The 16,014-nt window shown below is 42.4% G+C and overlaps 1 protein-coding gene across 1 annotated transcript; it reads left to right on the top strand.

Annotated features, from left to right (window-relative positions):
- Positions 1-2,398: 2,398 nt before the first annotated feature.
- Positions 2,399-4,493, top strand: BCR41DRAFT_394727 (hypothetical protein; the record flags this gene model as incomplete). Its single annotated transcript, XM_022028665.1, has 9 exons — positions 2,399-2,557; positions 2,665-2,750; positions 2,840-3,069; positions 3,283-3,552; positions 3,672-3,749; positions 3,857-3,884; positions 3,979-4,005; positions 4,120-4,327; positions 4,389-4,493. The coding sequence occupies 9 exons, from the start codon at positions 2,399-2,401 to the stop codon at positions 4,491-4,493; spliced, it is 1,191 nt and encodes a 396-aa protein (XP_021882723.1).
- Between the last annotated feature and the right edge of the window lie 11,521 nt (positions 4,494-16,014).

The raw sequence follows: 16,014 nt of genomic DNA, 5'->3' as shown, positions 1-16,014 counted from the left end.
TCCGACGGCCTACCCTATACTTCAGTTCAGCGTCCCCGCACCAGCGGTTCCCACCCCTCAATCGAGTACATCAGGAAATTCCACCTATGATGCTAATGTGATGGAACTTCATCATGGGGTTCTAGATGTGAAGGCTCGTGTTAATTGCTCAAGTGTGCATCATCTCATCCAGCGTGAAATGGCCAAGCGTGCGGCTATGGCTGCGTCATCAACGTCAGAATCGGTGGTTAAGGATAATGCACCTGTGGAGGTACAAGATCCTGGATTTGTCTTTTTATTCGAGTTGATTCACCCCACTCTAAACACGGTTGTTGCCAAGTATGAGACCTCCCCAATTCTCTTTCAGAGCTATTCTCGGGGACGGGGCTAAATTTGTATTTTTATTCCTATCCTGTTCAAATGATTTAATGTGTATAAATAAATAAATTGAGGTAACCGCCAAATCCAAATCCAAATCCAAATCCAAATCCAAAAAAAAAAAAAAAAAAAAAAAAAAAAGTGGGTTTCTGACACTTTTTTTGCACGAAAGCTATCATAAATTCAAAAGTTGTTATCAACCTGTTTTTATTTTTTCAAGGATGTAAAATCTACTGCGGTGAATCCTCTTTCAGTGCAAGGTTTAAGAGGACCAGTCTGCAGAAACTGGGTCGAATAGGAATAGTGAAGGAGATGGGATCATCAACTCTAAGAATGTTATGGATAGCAATCCGAGGAAGATGGTAGAGACATTAAATTTAAAAAATCTGTATGCAGTGCTTCTATTCGAACTGAAACTTTGTCAATTATGATGTTTCAGATTAAAAAAATATATATCAATTACATGCAATATTTTCGTCTTCATGATGAGTGCTTGACCACCGAACGTGTTTTCTACTGCTATTTAACAATCGCTGCATTCATCACACTCACTCCTTTTCCACGACTATGAAAGCTTAGACTGATAACGCAAGGGAAAACCTCGCAAAAATTGATTCCAGGTTCCCAAGGAGCGTGGCTATTGATAATGATGTCAAAATATGATGAATAACTTCGAGACGTACAATACATTGTTCATCTCTACTATGCGCCTTGGAATTAGGGAGCCGTCGTCATTAGGAGGTATTAGCGTGTCATTCATGCTGAAAAATGACAATAGCCCCTTCGACCTAAGGATAACTCCTTAGCCTGGGCTCTCTTCAGAAAGCAATGGACATTGCAATACTTGACGAAGCTCATCAGCCAATAAATTATTGAGCCCATTAACCCATTACTTATTATGTATTTAGAGTATGATACCCCTCATTCAGTCATATGATGCAGTCCTACAGTCTCTTTACGCTTGCAAACAGCGAAAGTCTTAAGAAAGGAGCTGATCTGGCAGGTGTTGCCTTTAGCAAGGTTAGAACTAAGGCTATAGTCGATGGTGAAAATGCCAGATTGGGTCAGCAAGCTGTTTAATAATTCATTAAAAAATTACAACAAGGAAAGCGATATTCTTCGTACACTCGATCAAACTATTGTTCTTTTTGAAGTTTAGCAATCGGCACCTATCTTCGAAAACGAGTAACTAAATGGCATTTTTCACAAAAAATCGCTTTAAATTGTCGCATCCAACAAAAACATTTCATCATTCATCGCCATTAAGGATCCTCCATTCCTTGCTTTTATTTAGATCAGCCCACGTTAGGATCAAAATCAAGCTAGAATCCACTCTCAACACGTACTTGTGATGTAGAGCAGATACCATCATCCTTCTCCCGCCGTCATCCCTATAGCGCATGATCCTGAGTTGCGCAACAAAATTATATAGAAAAGGTTTTATCGGAATGGCGATTGTTTATCCGCCATATGGAATATCGCATTGCCACTGTATTCAGAACGGTAAACAAGCGATCGGCAATAGTGAGGACTAAAGTAGGTGGCAGCTAAGTTGGACAAAAGTAGTTTCTCATGCATGTTTCTGAAAGCGCACGATCAATTTATCAACCCATTGAAGCGTCCAGAAAAGCAGGTCCTTGAAGAGTAACAAGAAGATGAGCAAGAGGGCACTGGTCCATAGATTTGTCAACGTCATAAGCTTTAACCTTAAAACCTTATTTTAAACTTTAATTTTGACCATTGATTTTTTGAGAGGCATTTGCGCTCTTTTGTCTTCATATCAGATTGAGTATAAGGATAACGTATGGATTTATTTATGAATAAATACCCATGGACATGGCATTTTTATTCTCACTTTCTTCCTGTCCTCTAATTTGTCTAATTAATTCTTTTTAAGCGGTCAAAATCGTGTCAAGCAAATTTCTAGGAAGCTGGCTACAATGTTTTAATAAGGCTGCCAGAAAGCCACAATCCAAGTGGGACGCATCTGAGGATTTTGTGAGCTTCTGAGGATTTTGTGAGCTTTACGGACATAGATCCCATGGAAGTGGATGACTTAGAGAATAACCTTGACAACACTGAAATTGATTTCTTTGATGAGATAGCAGTGGGGTTCATTTTTGGAACAGAAGATTTAGGGGATTTGCTGAATGAGTTAGCGGTCCACCTAAAAGGAACGAATGAGCGGAAAGAGTGGAATGTGAAAAGACAGAGGCGCTCTGTTCGCGAGAGCTCAGCAGTTTCTCTGGTCGCCAGTGGATGGCTATACTGAGGATGCATAAGGAAGTGTTCTATTGCCTTATGGAGAAGATCGAGGGATTTTCTGAGTTTTCAGAGGCCCAACCACCTGTGGGTGTGCAATTGGTCGTGACATTGGTCGTGACATTGGATAGGTGAGTATACAAAAGGAGCGGGCATAGCATAGTCGATGGACAGATTACTGGAATATGTCAGAAAGGAGATGTACTCAGTCCTTCGATAGGATGTTGAAGGTGCTCAACTCTCTGAAACCCCAGTATCTCCTGTGGTCTACAGCTGGGCGACGAGCGATGCACACTAAGGAGATGGCGAAAAAAGGTTTTCATGAATGCATAGGCTTTATCGATGGGACGACGCTCCCTCTTTCCCGTCGTCCAGAGTATATGGGCGACTTTTACGATGATTGCCATGGGAACTATTCGCTGAACCTTCAGGCTGTTTGTGATATGAACCGTAGAATTCTGCATGTCTGCTCAGAAACTGCTCTCCATATTTGATAATCCAATACTCATACGAGGTTGATGTACAGCACAAAACAAATATCAGTGATGAAATCGGTACATTAGTAGCCACTTTCAATATATACTCACCTCCTGCAAATAAATCTCCACATCAACTTCTCTTTTTCCAATCCTGCCATGCTCAAACTATTTTGTATCCTTGAAGGTGATTCAACACCCTTTTCAGTTGTTGTTTTGTCAAGTGATACAGTTGGTGATCTCAAAGAAGCAATCAAAAAGAAAAAAGAAAATGATGCCGACAAATTGAATATCTGGCATGCTGCCATCGTAATCACAGATGATGAGGACGGGAAAACTATTACACTTTCAAAACACCCAAATGCAAAAAAGCTTCGTCCAACAAGCAACATGTTAAAGGTATTTGGCACATCACCTCTGCCTGAGGAGACTATCAACGTCATTGTTGAACGGCCAGGTATTGTACAAGCGGACCCTTTTTAATTGTTTTTTTTTTTTTTTTTTTTTTTTTTTTTCTCGTAATGATTAAGTTGGATTCTCATACATTTGTTTTAAATTTCTTATTTTATTACTTAGTAGTGTCAGTGATGCCAGAGGTTGCCGTACTTCGAAAGATGCTCTCTGACTTGACTTGCTTCCTTGATGGTCCCACCAGTAAGTCATATGCAACCATTTCACCAGTATAAGTGATTTTTATAAAGTGCCACTTTCTAATTTTATAGCTGGATAATTTGATGAATAGGGTTCTTGATCTTTTTTAGAGACATCAAAAAAGCTCGCCTTGGAACTGTAACATTCAATCTGCTACTCTCAACAAATTCAAAGAAGTATTACTACAACTTGCACCATCGCATCGGAACAACCCATATTTACTGATTTATAGTTACGATGGGCCTTTATCGACATCAAAGTACCAAATAATTCTGGATGGCGATTATTTGCAAACAACATTGATACTTACAAAGAAGCGAAATTGCAATCTTTATATTTCGTTAGCGTGTCCGTCCAAATGCTACTCATCAAGGACATTTGACGAAGTATGTGCAGAGTACAACCTATGTGACAGCAGTAAGCCGACAATAGCAGATCTACCTTATTTCGTAGGTATTGAGGCAGCTCCTCTAGAATCTGAAAAAGCCATGCCACTCAAGGACGAACTCATCCAAGAGCTCAAGAAACGACCAAATACCATGAAGGATATTTATGCCAATGAGGCGTCTCGTTCTCTTATCGTAAGATCCTCTTTGATTGCTGTTACAGAATAGTTTAATGATGATCTAGTGCTTGATTTAGAGCAAGAAATACAAGGACGTCGCGGCCATGGTCCAGTCGACTACTCAGTACATGCCAGGAAATCTTACCACACCAATGAGTATACTTTGGGAGTCACCGAGGTGAAACATGAAAACATACACCAAGGATTCGCTCAAAATATTGTTTAAATCGAATCAGCGCTTTGGGAGAAAAAAAGGAAGAGGATCTCGGATGAATTAGATGATGATAAGGGTCAGGAATCTGTGGGGATAAGCAGATCAAATAAAAAACTCCGATCATACGGTATTGTGACTGATGGAAGGCATCGGCATTTTCTAGAATGCACCATGCAAGAAGATGAGAGTGTAGCATATCGAGTAGCGCGTATCACCCTGGAGGATCATGCCTACCTACACAAGCTTCGAAAATAGAGTGGATTTACATTGTCGGAAATTGATTTGGCTGTTCAGCAAAATCCAGGAACAAATCAAGGATGAAATCAATGAACAAGCATCATCAAGGAAAAAACAAAGGCATAGCATTGACAACACTGAAAACAGTGTCTTCTGAAAATAGTTTCTATTTTGTTCAACAAAGAATCAATAGCAACACCAATAAAATTTAAATTAATAACGATTTTTTTTTATTTGTTTTTTTCCCTTTATTTCAAAAAGTAGGTGATCAATTATGTAAAAATATAATGATTGCTGCATCACCATCTTTTCTTTTCTTTTTAATTCATATTTCATGCTTTTATATCACCTCATAACGGTTTGTATAATACTTTAGCTTCAAGATTGACACGTAGAAAATAGTGGTAAACCTTAATGATTAGAGGTGTGGCGGTGACCCCTCACACCATCTCGTCCACAACGTCATACACTATCATGCAAAACTGAAAGTATAATTCATTCCCATGTCCATTTTTTTCTCATTCCTAAAAACCGTATATGCATACACCACTCACACTTTGGTTTAATAAAGCTCCCGTCTTCTTCTACGTCATAGTTATGCGCTGTGGCATTAGCCTGTCTCATTTAGAAAGTTAATGACTTTTTTGTTCATGCAGGTCTCTCTTTCAGTTTTGCATGTGCTCATTCGATGGCCGAAGATCTTTATTCTTTTGTAAGCCATATCTTTACATCAATAGATAGTATTCCAACCATGGGCGTCACTGACAGCTTGGAGTCTCTTATGAATACCTATGATGATTTTGCGGCAGAAGTCCACTGGGATTCTATACCATTCAACAGATATTCGCTCCCATAGTTCATCACAACTCTTAGCTCGCTCCGGATACCTAGAGAGCCGCCTATCCAATTCTGCCCACATGTGTTCAATAGGGTTGAGGTCAGGGGATTGTGCTGGCCACTCTAGAAGTGTACCTTCCTCTTCTGTCAGATGTACTGACTCCAAATACTTCCTAACAATCTTCGCCGTGTGCTTCGAGTCATTGTCGTGCTGAAAGACGATATCGCTTTTAGTTAGGTCCCAGTCATCAAGCGACATCTGTAGATCCTCCTGGAGTAGTTTGATGTAAAGTTGTGCGCCCATATTATTGTCAATCTTTGCAATGTATCCAGGTCCGTACCATGAGAAGCATGACCACACTTTAACGTTACCACCCCCAAATTTGACAGTGTCTTGCACCGCCCTGCGAGTGAGGCGTCCCGGATTGTCGTCGCAGAACCACTGCACGCCATCAGAGCAGATTCGGTTTATTTTCGATTCATCTGACCAAATAACCTTTTTCCAATCTTCCAGAGTCCATTCCTTATACTTGTTGAGAAAATGCAAACGGGCTTTAATATGTCGTCGACGTAAAGCTGGCTTATGTCACGAACAGCAAGCAATGTCTAGCTCATGAATTGATGAATGACTTTTGTCTGATTCGAATCTGAAAAAGATCACGTGTGCTTGATTAATTTGTTCCGCTCATTTCCTTCACTCATTCCTCCATGCATAGTTTGCCTGTCAAGCCAAGTCGCGTCTCCTAGTTTTCTAGCTCCGTGAATAGCTCCAAGGATTCTAGAAGAGCTATAAACCAATAACCAAGGCTTATAGTGCCAAGGAACCTTGAAATAAGATTGCACCAGATATCTTCCTCGGATCCTGTGTATTAAGTTAACTCAACACTTGAAGTTCCGCATATGGTAAAAGTCCTTAGGAAATATTTGAGTAAGCTTTATTTAGAGTTCTTGAAGCGCGTCTCCGCTTCAGTCAAACAAGTATAAATATGATAGATTTGTAACATAGTAAACCTCAGTCTGCAATAAAACTATTCGTGAATCCATTCTAGTTCTCAGCTCATTATCATTCTTGTTATTCATTCACTTACCTTTCCTTGCAAACCCTTTGTCAGTCCTTGACAGCTTACGTACACGCCTCTTTGCTGTCAATCCCAACTCCTTGAGCCCTCGTCTAACGGTGGTCTCAGAAACAGCCGCTGGTATGAGCTGATTGGCTCTGACGGTGGCCTCAACTGTAGACTTAGTGTACCTCGCTTCATGTTCACCTTAAGATACTGAATGATATCTCTAACCAGTGCTCCTATTCGAACTGACATTTTGTCAATTATGATGTTTCAGATTAAAAAAATAAATATCAATTGACAAAATTTCAGTTCGAATAGGAGCACTGTCTCTAACTACTTTCCTTGGTCGACCGCCTTTATTGACTGGCATGTACTCCTTATTCTTTGCATAGATCTTGTTGGCCGTCCATTGTGATATACCGACACTAGCAGCAGCTTCTCTAGTAGACATGCCTCCCATAATTAACCTCATGGCTTCGTTGGCTTTCCTTTGTGGAGTGGGTCTCATATTCTGTGAAGATAGAGTTAAGAGAGAGTTAAGCCAGTGTTCATAAAGGAAAGAGAGAAAAGTCCTTCTTTTACTTGCATTAAACGACGTCCAGCAGTTGTCATGGGCAACATTTTAGACCACATGCAAAACTGAAAAAGTGACCTGCATGAATAAAAAACTCATAAACTTTCTAAATGAGACAAGCTAATGTCACAACGCATAACTACGACGTAGAAGAAGATGGGAGCTTTATTAAAGCAAAGTATGAGTGGTGTATGCATATACGGTTTCTAGGAATGAAAAAAAGAAATGCACATGGGAATGAGTTATTTATTCAGTTTTGCATGATAGTGTATAACTCCTAAGCTTTCCTTGACCCTTGATCCTGTTCCTATATCGCCTATTCCTCTACCTATTCCTCTGCCCAGTGCTCCTATTCGAACTGAAATTTTGTCAATTGATATTTATTTTTTTAATCTGAATCATCATAATTGACAAAATTTCAGTTTGAATAGGAGCACTGCCTCTGCCTAGTCTGGAAAAGGTTATTCTGCCTTGCCCTAAGCCTAGGTTCCCGACAACCAGTGGTATTCGATTCGAATGGTTCGAATAAGGAGCACTGGTTATAGTAGGCTGCGAGAGACTGTAATAGGTAGTGAAGACAAAAGGTGATTTTATTATAAATATTAAAAGAAGCCTTTTTATAGGCTTAAGGCTATATACTGTTACACCTTCCCATTTTAAAAAAATTATAGTCTATGTGCTTTCTTGTACTTCTTAAGCATCATGGTGCAGTTGGTAAGAGTACTTTGTGGTTGCCAAGTAGAGTCTTCTCTGGGATAGCCCTTCCACTTGATGAGGAATTCCTGGCGGTTGTTGCTGATTCGATGATCTAAAATGGCTTCTACCTCGTATTCTTCTTCATCCTCGATGATCTCAGGAGACGGCCGTGCTGGTACTCTAGGCCCTAAGGCCTCTGGTGATGGGATAAATTTTTTAAAACGGTCTACATGGAACACATCATGAATCTTCATCGTGCTTGGAAGCTCCAATCGGAATGATACAGGCGAGATTTGTTCAACGATGGTATGAGGTCCAGCGAATAAAGCTCGGAGCTTTTGTGTCGGCCTGTTTTTCTCAGCATCATTGGTAATATCGTCTGTGTTGAGTAGTACTTGGTCTCCAACTGCGAATGAGTGGTCACTCCTGCGAGCGTTTGCTCTTTTGCCTGTCTCTCCCTTGCTTCTTCCAGGGCCTCCTTTGCCAATATAAGCGCCTCGCTCTGAGATTCTACAAAGTCTTTGACACAAGGGTTTGATGAGGGGTGCAGAGTAGACTGTAGTAAAGATGCTGGAACGCGCGGGTTGAATCCGGCATTCAAGAAAAAAGGAGAAAATCCAGTTGATGCGTTGACCGAGTTGGTGTAGGCAAATTCTGCATCGGAAAGCAATAAGTCCCAATGGGTTTGTCGCTGGTCGACAAAGGCACGGAGGATCGACTCCAAGGTCTGATTGGCTCGCTCTGTCTGACCATCAGTCTACGGATGAAATGCTGTAGAAGGGCAAGTTTGCAACCCATGAGACGGTGTAGTTCTTGCCAGAACTTACTAGTAAATTTTGTATCACGATCCGAGACAATGGTAGTGGGCATACCATGGAGCCTGAATACGTTGTCAAAGAAGATCCTTGCCACGTCCGAGGCCTTGTCCTTGGTGGTGCTGGCAACAAAGTGTACTTGCTTGGAAAGTTTATCAACGAACACTGTGATGGCGTCGAAACCTCTGGGGGTCTTGGGGAGCTTGACTATAAAATCCATTGTCACGGTTTCCCAGCGTTCTTTTGGGATAGAGAGAGGGTTGAGTAGGCCTGCGGGGTGCTGATGGCTGGCCTTGTTGCGTTGGCAGCTTTCACAGGTTTGGACATAGGTACGAGTATCACGAGCAATCCTAGGCCAGAACACATAGCGGCGGAGAGTATCATAGGTTTTGTCAAAGCCAAGATGGCCAGCTATGGCAGAGTCATGAGCATCATGGAGGAGTGCAAGGCGAATATCAGACTTTTGTGGGATACAGACAACATTTGTTCCGCGGCGTAAGACACATAGAAGGCCATCATGAAGCGAGTAGCGAGGCGGAGGGCGTTTTTCAAGGCAGCCTCTGTATATCAGTGCTAGTTTTGGATCGTCAGCATAGCTGTCAATCAGACGTTGCTTTAGGCTTGGCTCCAGTTCGATCGCGAGTGACTTGACAGAAATGGATGGCGGATCTTGGTGATCTGGTCGTCTCGAAAGTGCATCTGGAACAATGTTATCAGATCCACGCTTGTACTTGAAATCAAAATCATATTCCTGGAGTAGCTCCATCCAGCGCGCTTGCCGCCGTGTTAATTTGGGTTGTGTTGGAAAGTGACGCAAGGTAGCGTGGTCGGTGTATACCACGAAGTGAGTGCCATCGAGGTAATAACGCCAGGTCCTTAGTGCATGAACGACTGCTAATAATTCTTGCTCATGTGATGGGTAATTCTTCTCGGCTGAACTTAGTTTCTTGGATGTTGTTGCATATTTCAGTATGCAATATAATAATGGTTCGACTAAAAAAACTAGGAAGATCTTAAAAAAACATACTAGAGAAATTTCAGAAATAGTACGATAAAAAATAAAACTAGCAGTAGAAACTAGTGGCAATAAAGCGTCACACTAAGACGCGACAAATCTTTGACATGAGAACCCATGCTGTCTTATAGATAGATATGTAGTTATCTGGTACAAGCCCCTCTACCAGAAATGAATAAAGAATCCATGGGTGTGGTGTGTGGACCCACATCTTATTCTCACTTACTTTTTCTACTGTTACTATCTATCTGAAAATATTTTTCAGATGTAAACGCTACTGGGCGGGACTCTCCATGCTCATCTGTTTGAAATAATACAGCACCAATAGCGAATCCCGAGGCATCCGTCTCTACTGTGGTGGTTAGGTCAGGGTCAAATATTGTGAGCACAGGGGCCTTGGTTATGGCATTTTTCAAGGTAGCAAATGCGCGCTCTTTTTCTTCATCCCAAGAAAAAGTGGCACTGTCACCTAAGAGAGCAGTCAAGGGTAAGGCAATAGTGGTGAAGTCACGAATGTGCTGCTAATAGAACTGAGCAAGGCCAATAAACTGTTGTACATCTCTCTGCTTGGTGGGCTGAGGCCACTCCTTGATAGCCTTGACATGACCAGCGCTTGTCTTGATGCCGTCTTTACAAACAACATGCCCTAGGAATTCAGTTTCTTATTGCATAAAGGAGCACTTGCTAAGTTTGGCATAGAGACGATTCTTCCGGAGGAGCGAGAGTATACTGCGAATATGGGCCAGATGCTCGGTCTTGTTCTTGGAGTAAATTAGAATATCATCCAGGTAGAGTACTACACATTTATCTAATACTGGACCCAGCGCTTGTGACATCATGGTGGAGAACGAAGCAGGAGCATTGGTTAGACCAAATGGAACAACATTAAATTCATAGTGACCATATCTGCAACGAAATGCTGTCTTATGAGTGTGTGCGTCAAAGATCCGCTGTTGGTGGTATCCTGACATTAGATCGAGTTTTGAGAAATATTTCGCATTTCGAAAGCGGTCGATGAGCTCATCGATGCGCGGAAGTGGGCGGCGATTCTTGCGTGTGATTCTATTCAAACCACGGTAATCCACGCACATGCGAAGGGTTCCATCTTTCTTTTTGACGAAAAGGACAGGAGCTCCATAAGGTGATGTGCTGGGCTTAATAAATCCCTTAGCTAAGAGCTCATCCAGCTGTTTGCGCAACTCGTCGAGCTCAGCGATAGAGAGGCGAATCACAGGGCGAAAGGGTGGATCTGCATTAGGGTCTGTTTCAATCTTCATAGAATCGCCTCGGTCTGGTGGAAGACCTGCAGGGAGTGAGTCAGGAAAGACATCAGGGATCTCAACTTGTATAATTGATGCAATATCAGGGTGTATGTCGGAAGTGGCATTTGTTGAGAGCTGAGGGAGTTTTACTGTGGCGAGGTAAACCTCGCTGTCTGGCTGTGCCGCGACAGTTTGGAAATGCATGTGGCTCATAAGTAGGCCGCGAGACTTAGCTGTAATGGAATTTGATTGGAACCCCCTGCATGACCAGCGCACGGTATTACCATTGTGTGTGAAGTGGAGATCATTGGTGCGCCAATCGATAGATGGGTTAACTGCGGTAAGCCAAGGTTTGCCAAGAATGAGGTCATAGTGTTTGAGGGGGTAGACGAGTGGGTGGAGAGTGTCGGAATAGGTGTCGCGTTCAAGAGTAATGGAAACAGTATGTTGGGTGATGGAGCGGTCGCCGTTAGGGAGTACAATTGGAATGGGTGAACAGGAATGAAGAGGAATGGAGTTTTGTTTTTGGAATGAGGAGCTAATGACGTTACCCTCGGCGCCACCATCGATTAAAATCCTGGCAGGACGGCCATTAACAGCACCAAGGAATGTGAGTAAGGTATGGGCAGCGATGTCGACTGTGAAGGATTGTAGTCGAAGGGCCTTCTTGCGTGAGTGGCGTTGCTGGTTCTTGAAGGAGAGGGGAGGTGCTAGGTTAGACTGAGATTGGAGTGGGTCCAGGTCCACTGGCTCAGATGTTCTAGACACCTCGAGGAGGCAAGGTTGTGGAGAGGAAGATACAGAAATCGGGTGGCCATTGGTATGGTGAGTGTTTAGGTTTAATTTATCTCCGGCACATGGCTCATTATTTACATTTTTAGTTTTTTCCATTGGAGAGAAATTTAAGCTTTCTGACGAATCATTGATAGGAGGAAGTGTGTGCATAGCAGAATTTTTAACTTCAACAGATTTATTTTAATGTTGGGAAAACTTAACTCTGGGTTGCACACACTCCCCTTGTCCAGAAGAGAAGGAGAGGTTGCTTCAGCGATCAAGCCCTGGACTATGCTTGACCGCTGGGGGCTTTTCCCGACACAGAGTCTGGAACATTCCCCTCAGGTAGAGACAGACTATTAAAGTTCCGGGCTCCTCGGCGACCAGGGCATTCATTGGCGCGATTACCATCTTGACGGCACTTGAAACATGCACCTCGTCGAATCAATTCAGTTCGTTCGGCGGGAGTAAGGGGGGCAAGAGAGCTTCTACTATGGAGATGCTTCCGTAAAGCATTAAGCTCGATTCGAAGGTTATCTAGTTCCATAGCCATCGGGTCTCGAGCGGCCTGGAGCTGGGTCGCGACCACAGATGCCTGAGTGCTTGGGGTTTGTCGAGTTGAAGCCTTGTTGTCGGGTTGGAAGATGTAAACCCTGTCGAACTGTCCAGCTGCCTCAAAGAGCTGATATACAGTGAGCGTTTGGGTTACCTGGAGGGCACGCAAGAGATGGTTCAATGCAGGGGGACAACCTTGTACGAAGCAAATGAATGCAAAGTCTTCAATAGCCTTACGACCGCCGGTTGTAGATTCGTCAGCTAGTAAAGCAGTTAGAAGCTCGCGCGCTTCAGCGACATAATCAATAACCGTAGCGGTCATTGTCAATGAGGATAGACGGTACCGGATGAGCTGAGAGAAGTCGTTCGGGATAAACGCAGTGCGAAAACTGGCCTCAAAGGTTTCGAAGGAACCATCTGGCGGCATCAGGGCCAAGGAAGGCAATAGCTACAACAGTCCGAGCTGCGTCAGGCACGGAGGCGCCCACAAAAAACCGGCGCATGGAGCGCAACCAGGTAGTGGCCGAAAAGCCATCACGCTTGCCGTCAAATTTGTCAGGTTGTGGGTACTTGAAGGAGGAGGAAGGAGCAGGGGTGTCAGAGGTAAGAGTCATGGCGGACAACAGGGAAGATAATTGATCAAGGGAAAGCAGGGTGGAGCAGGGCAGAAAAACACAGGGAATCAGGGGTACAGGGATAGAGGTCGGAGATCAAGGAAGCTTTGCTAACATGTAATAGGTAGTGAAGATAAAAGGTGGTTTTATTATAAATATTAAAACAAGCCTTTTTATAGGCTTAAGGCTATATACTGTTACAAGTCAGGACACATTCAGGGTTCAGATATTGGAAGGGCATCCATTATCTATTTATGATTGATATTTTCATATTAATTATAAAATCGTCAGTTCCATGGCCAAGTTAGTTATTCTGTGACCTAATAGCTTATCGCAAGTCCAACACTAAATAAGTAAGACTGGAATATAAGTTTTTTATTAAGCGTATTTATATAAGTTAGTCGAAGTTAAAAAAAGCTACCGTTAGTAGAAAGAGTCAGGCATTTAAAAAGGTAGCCAGAGTCAAAGTAAATTAGTCTGACCTTAGTGACTTTATAGAAGTTAGCATTGCCCGACTACGTTACTCTGGCTTTTATGAAGTTTTCTTTACTCCAAATAAGGTAGTCAGAGTCCTACTGAGGGATCCTAAGGCGGATAAGTTAGCCAGGCTCATAAATATGTAGCCTAAGTTGAAATTAGCTAGCCTGAGTTCCAATAAGTTACGCTAAGTAGAATAAGTAAGTTTGAGTTACCCTAAGTAAAATAAGTAAGCCTGAGTTACGCTAAGTGGAGTAAGCTAGTCTGAGTTACGTTAAATGGAATAAGCTAGTCTGAGTTTCAATAAGAAACCGTAAGTGTAATAAGTTAGTCTGAGTTTTAATAACATACCGTAAGGTGAATAAGCTAGTCTGAGTTTCAGTGAATACCGTAAATACAATAAGCTAATATGAGCTAAAATAAGATACCCTAAGTGAGATAACCTAGTTTGAGCTCCAATATATTACCGCTAGTGAATAAGCTAGTCTGATTTACAATCTCGTCGGAGTAAAAAGCATATTGATATAAACGGCTTTTCGCAGCTTTGGGAATATGAATCATACAAATAAATAACTGGCGCGTGGTAGGAACACATGGGGCAAAATGAAATATTGAATTTTTCTCTTCAATTAATTCAATCTTGGTGTGACATTATATAGCCTTAAGGCTATAAAAAGGCTTGTTTAAATAATTATACTAAAATCATCTTTTGTCCCTCTTAATTATTACATGGTAGCAAAGCTACTCTGATCCCCTGCAAGCGAAATCACTATAATAATTTTGTGCAACATAGTATTTCGCCCATATTTCTAGAGCATTCCTTGCAACAGGATATTAACTAGTATAAATAGGTATACTTTTCTATCTAGTTCTGTAGCATAGTTCCCCCTGAATAAAGATACCTTTATTGCACCCTTAGATCCCCCTAGAACACTACCTTGACTTTTGCATCCCCGACCTCTATCCCTGTCCCCTGCCCCCCTGACCCTGGTATCCCTGTCCCCCTGTCCCCTGCCGCACTACCCTACCTCCTCGATTTTACTTTCAACCTGCTCTCTGTGGAAGTTTTAGCCCTAATCCTTGATTCCATGACGCTCACTACCGACAACCCTGTGATGACCCACGCTTTCAAGTACCCCCAACTCGACAAGTTCGAGGGAAAGCGCGATCGCTTCTCAGCCAACACCTGGTTGCGCTCCATGCGTCGTTTCTTCGTTGGTGCCTCTGTTCCTGCTTCGGCACAGACGGTTGTAGCCATAGCCTTCCCAGTGCTCCTATTCGAATCTAACGGTCCGAATTCGAATAGCTTCGAATGGTTCGAATGGTTCGAACGGTTCGAATAGCTTTCGAATCCTGATATCTATTCGAATTCGAATCGAATTTGAACCAACCTTATTCGAATCGAATTCGTTATCAGGCAAATTCGATTCGAATCGAATTCGTTATCAGGCAAATTCGATTCGAATGGTTCGAATAGGAGCACTGCTCTTAGCTAAGGGATTTACAGTGGTCATCAAAAGTCATTCAATGAATTAGGAATTTCGACATTCTCATTCCTTTCTCCAATTTGATCTTGCTTGTCGCTAATGAAACTTACGTAGCGAGTTTGACCATCGACAACGTCACTCCTACTACAATGTCAATGAGCTCCTGTTGCTAATTGAAAATTTAGATGAATGCCAATTATTGGCATCTCATTGAATGACATTTGAAGAAAATCAGCAGCTTTGCTTTATTTGTTTTTTTTTTCTGTTCTTCAGTAATGTGTACGACCTCCTTTCATGCGATGTAGCTCCTCTACCCTTCGTGGCATACTTTCATATAGCTCATCAAGGAAGTCAGGTGGAATAGATGTCCAGATATCCTGTAGTCTTTCCCATAGTTCATCCAGATCCTTTGGTACCTTCTCATATCCCTTGAGCCGATGATCCATGTAGGCCCATACATTCTCGATAGGGTTGAGGTCAGGAGAATTTGGAGGCCACTCCAAAGTGGTAATGTGTGACTTAATTAAGAACTCTTTAACCATCCTACTCGTATGAACACTTGCATTGTCCTGCTGAAAAATTAACTTTTCAGGGTCCTGGCCATACCACTTCCATGAGCCGAGGACATAATCTTGTAGAACATCAACATATAAAGAGGAATCAACTGTGACAGGGATCCTGCAACCATCGCCTACACCATGATAAGTGATACAGCCCCACCACATAAGTTTGTTATGTGCTCCCCTTGATCTCTCTCTAACATCTCGATCTTCTAAAGTCCTGTGGCCGGGTCGCCTATATTGTGTTCTTCCTCCTAAGGACCCTAGCCTTTCAAAAAGCTTTTCGTCCGAGAACATCACTCGCTTCCAGTCATCAACAGTCCAGTCAAGGTGGTTGAGGGCAAAATTCTTCCTTTTCGCAATCTGCATTTTTGTCAGCCTAGGCTTGAATGGGCGGACATAGTTTTTCAAACCCTCTGATTTTACATAGCGTCGGGCAGTCTCTACACTGACATGCACTCCATGGCTCGATCTGATGTATTCTTGAACTGCCAGAATGGATCTAAGTTTCCCCGTATCAAC

Source organism: Lobosporangium transversale (genome assembly GCF_002105155.1).
Source record: "Lobosporangium transversale strain NRRL 3116 chromosome Unknown BCR41scaffold_12, whole genome shotgun sequence".
Classification (NCBI taxonomy): domain Eukaryota; kingdom Fungi; phylum Mortierellomycota; class Mortierellomycetes; order Mortierellales; family Mortierellaceae; genus Lobosporangium; species Lobosporangium transversale.
This window is presented reverse-complemented; position numbering and strand designations above follow the sequence as displayed.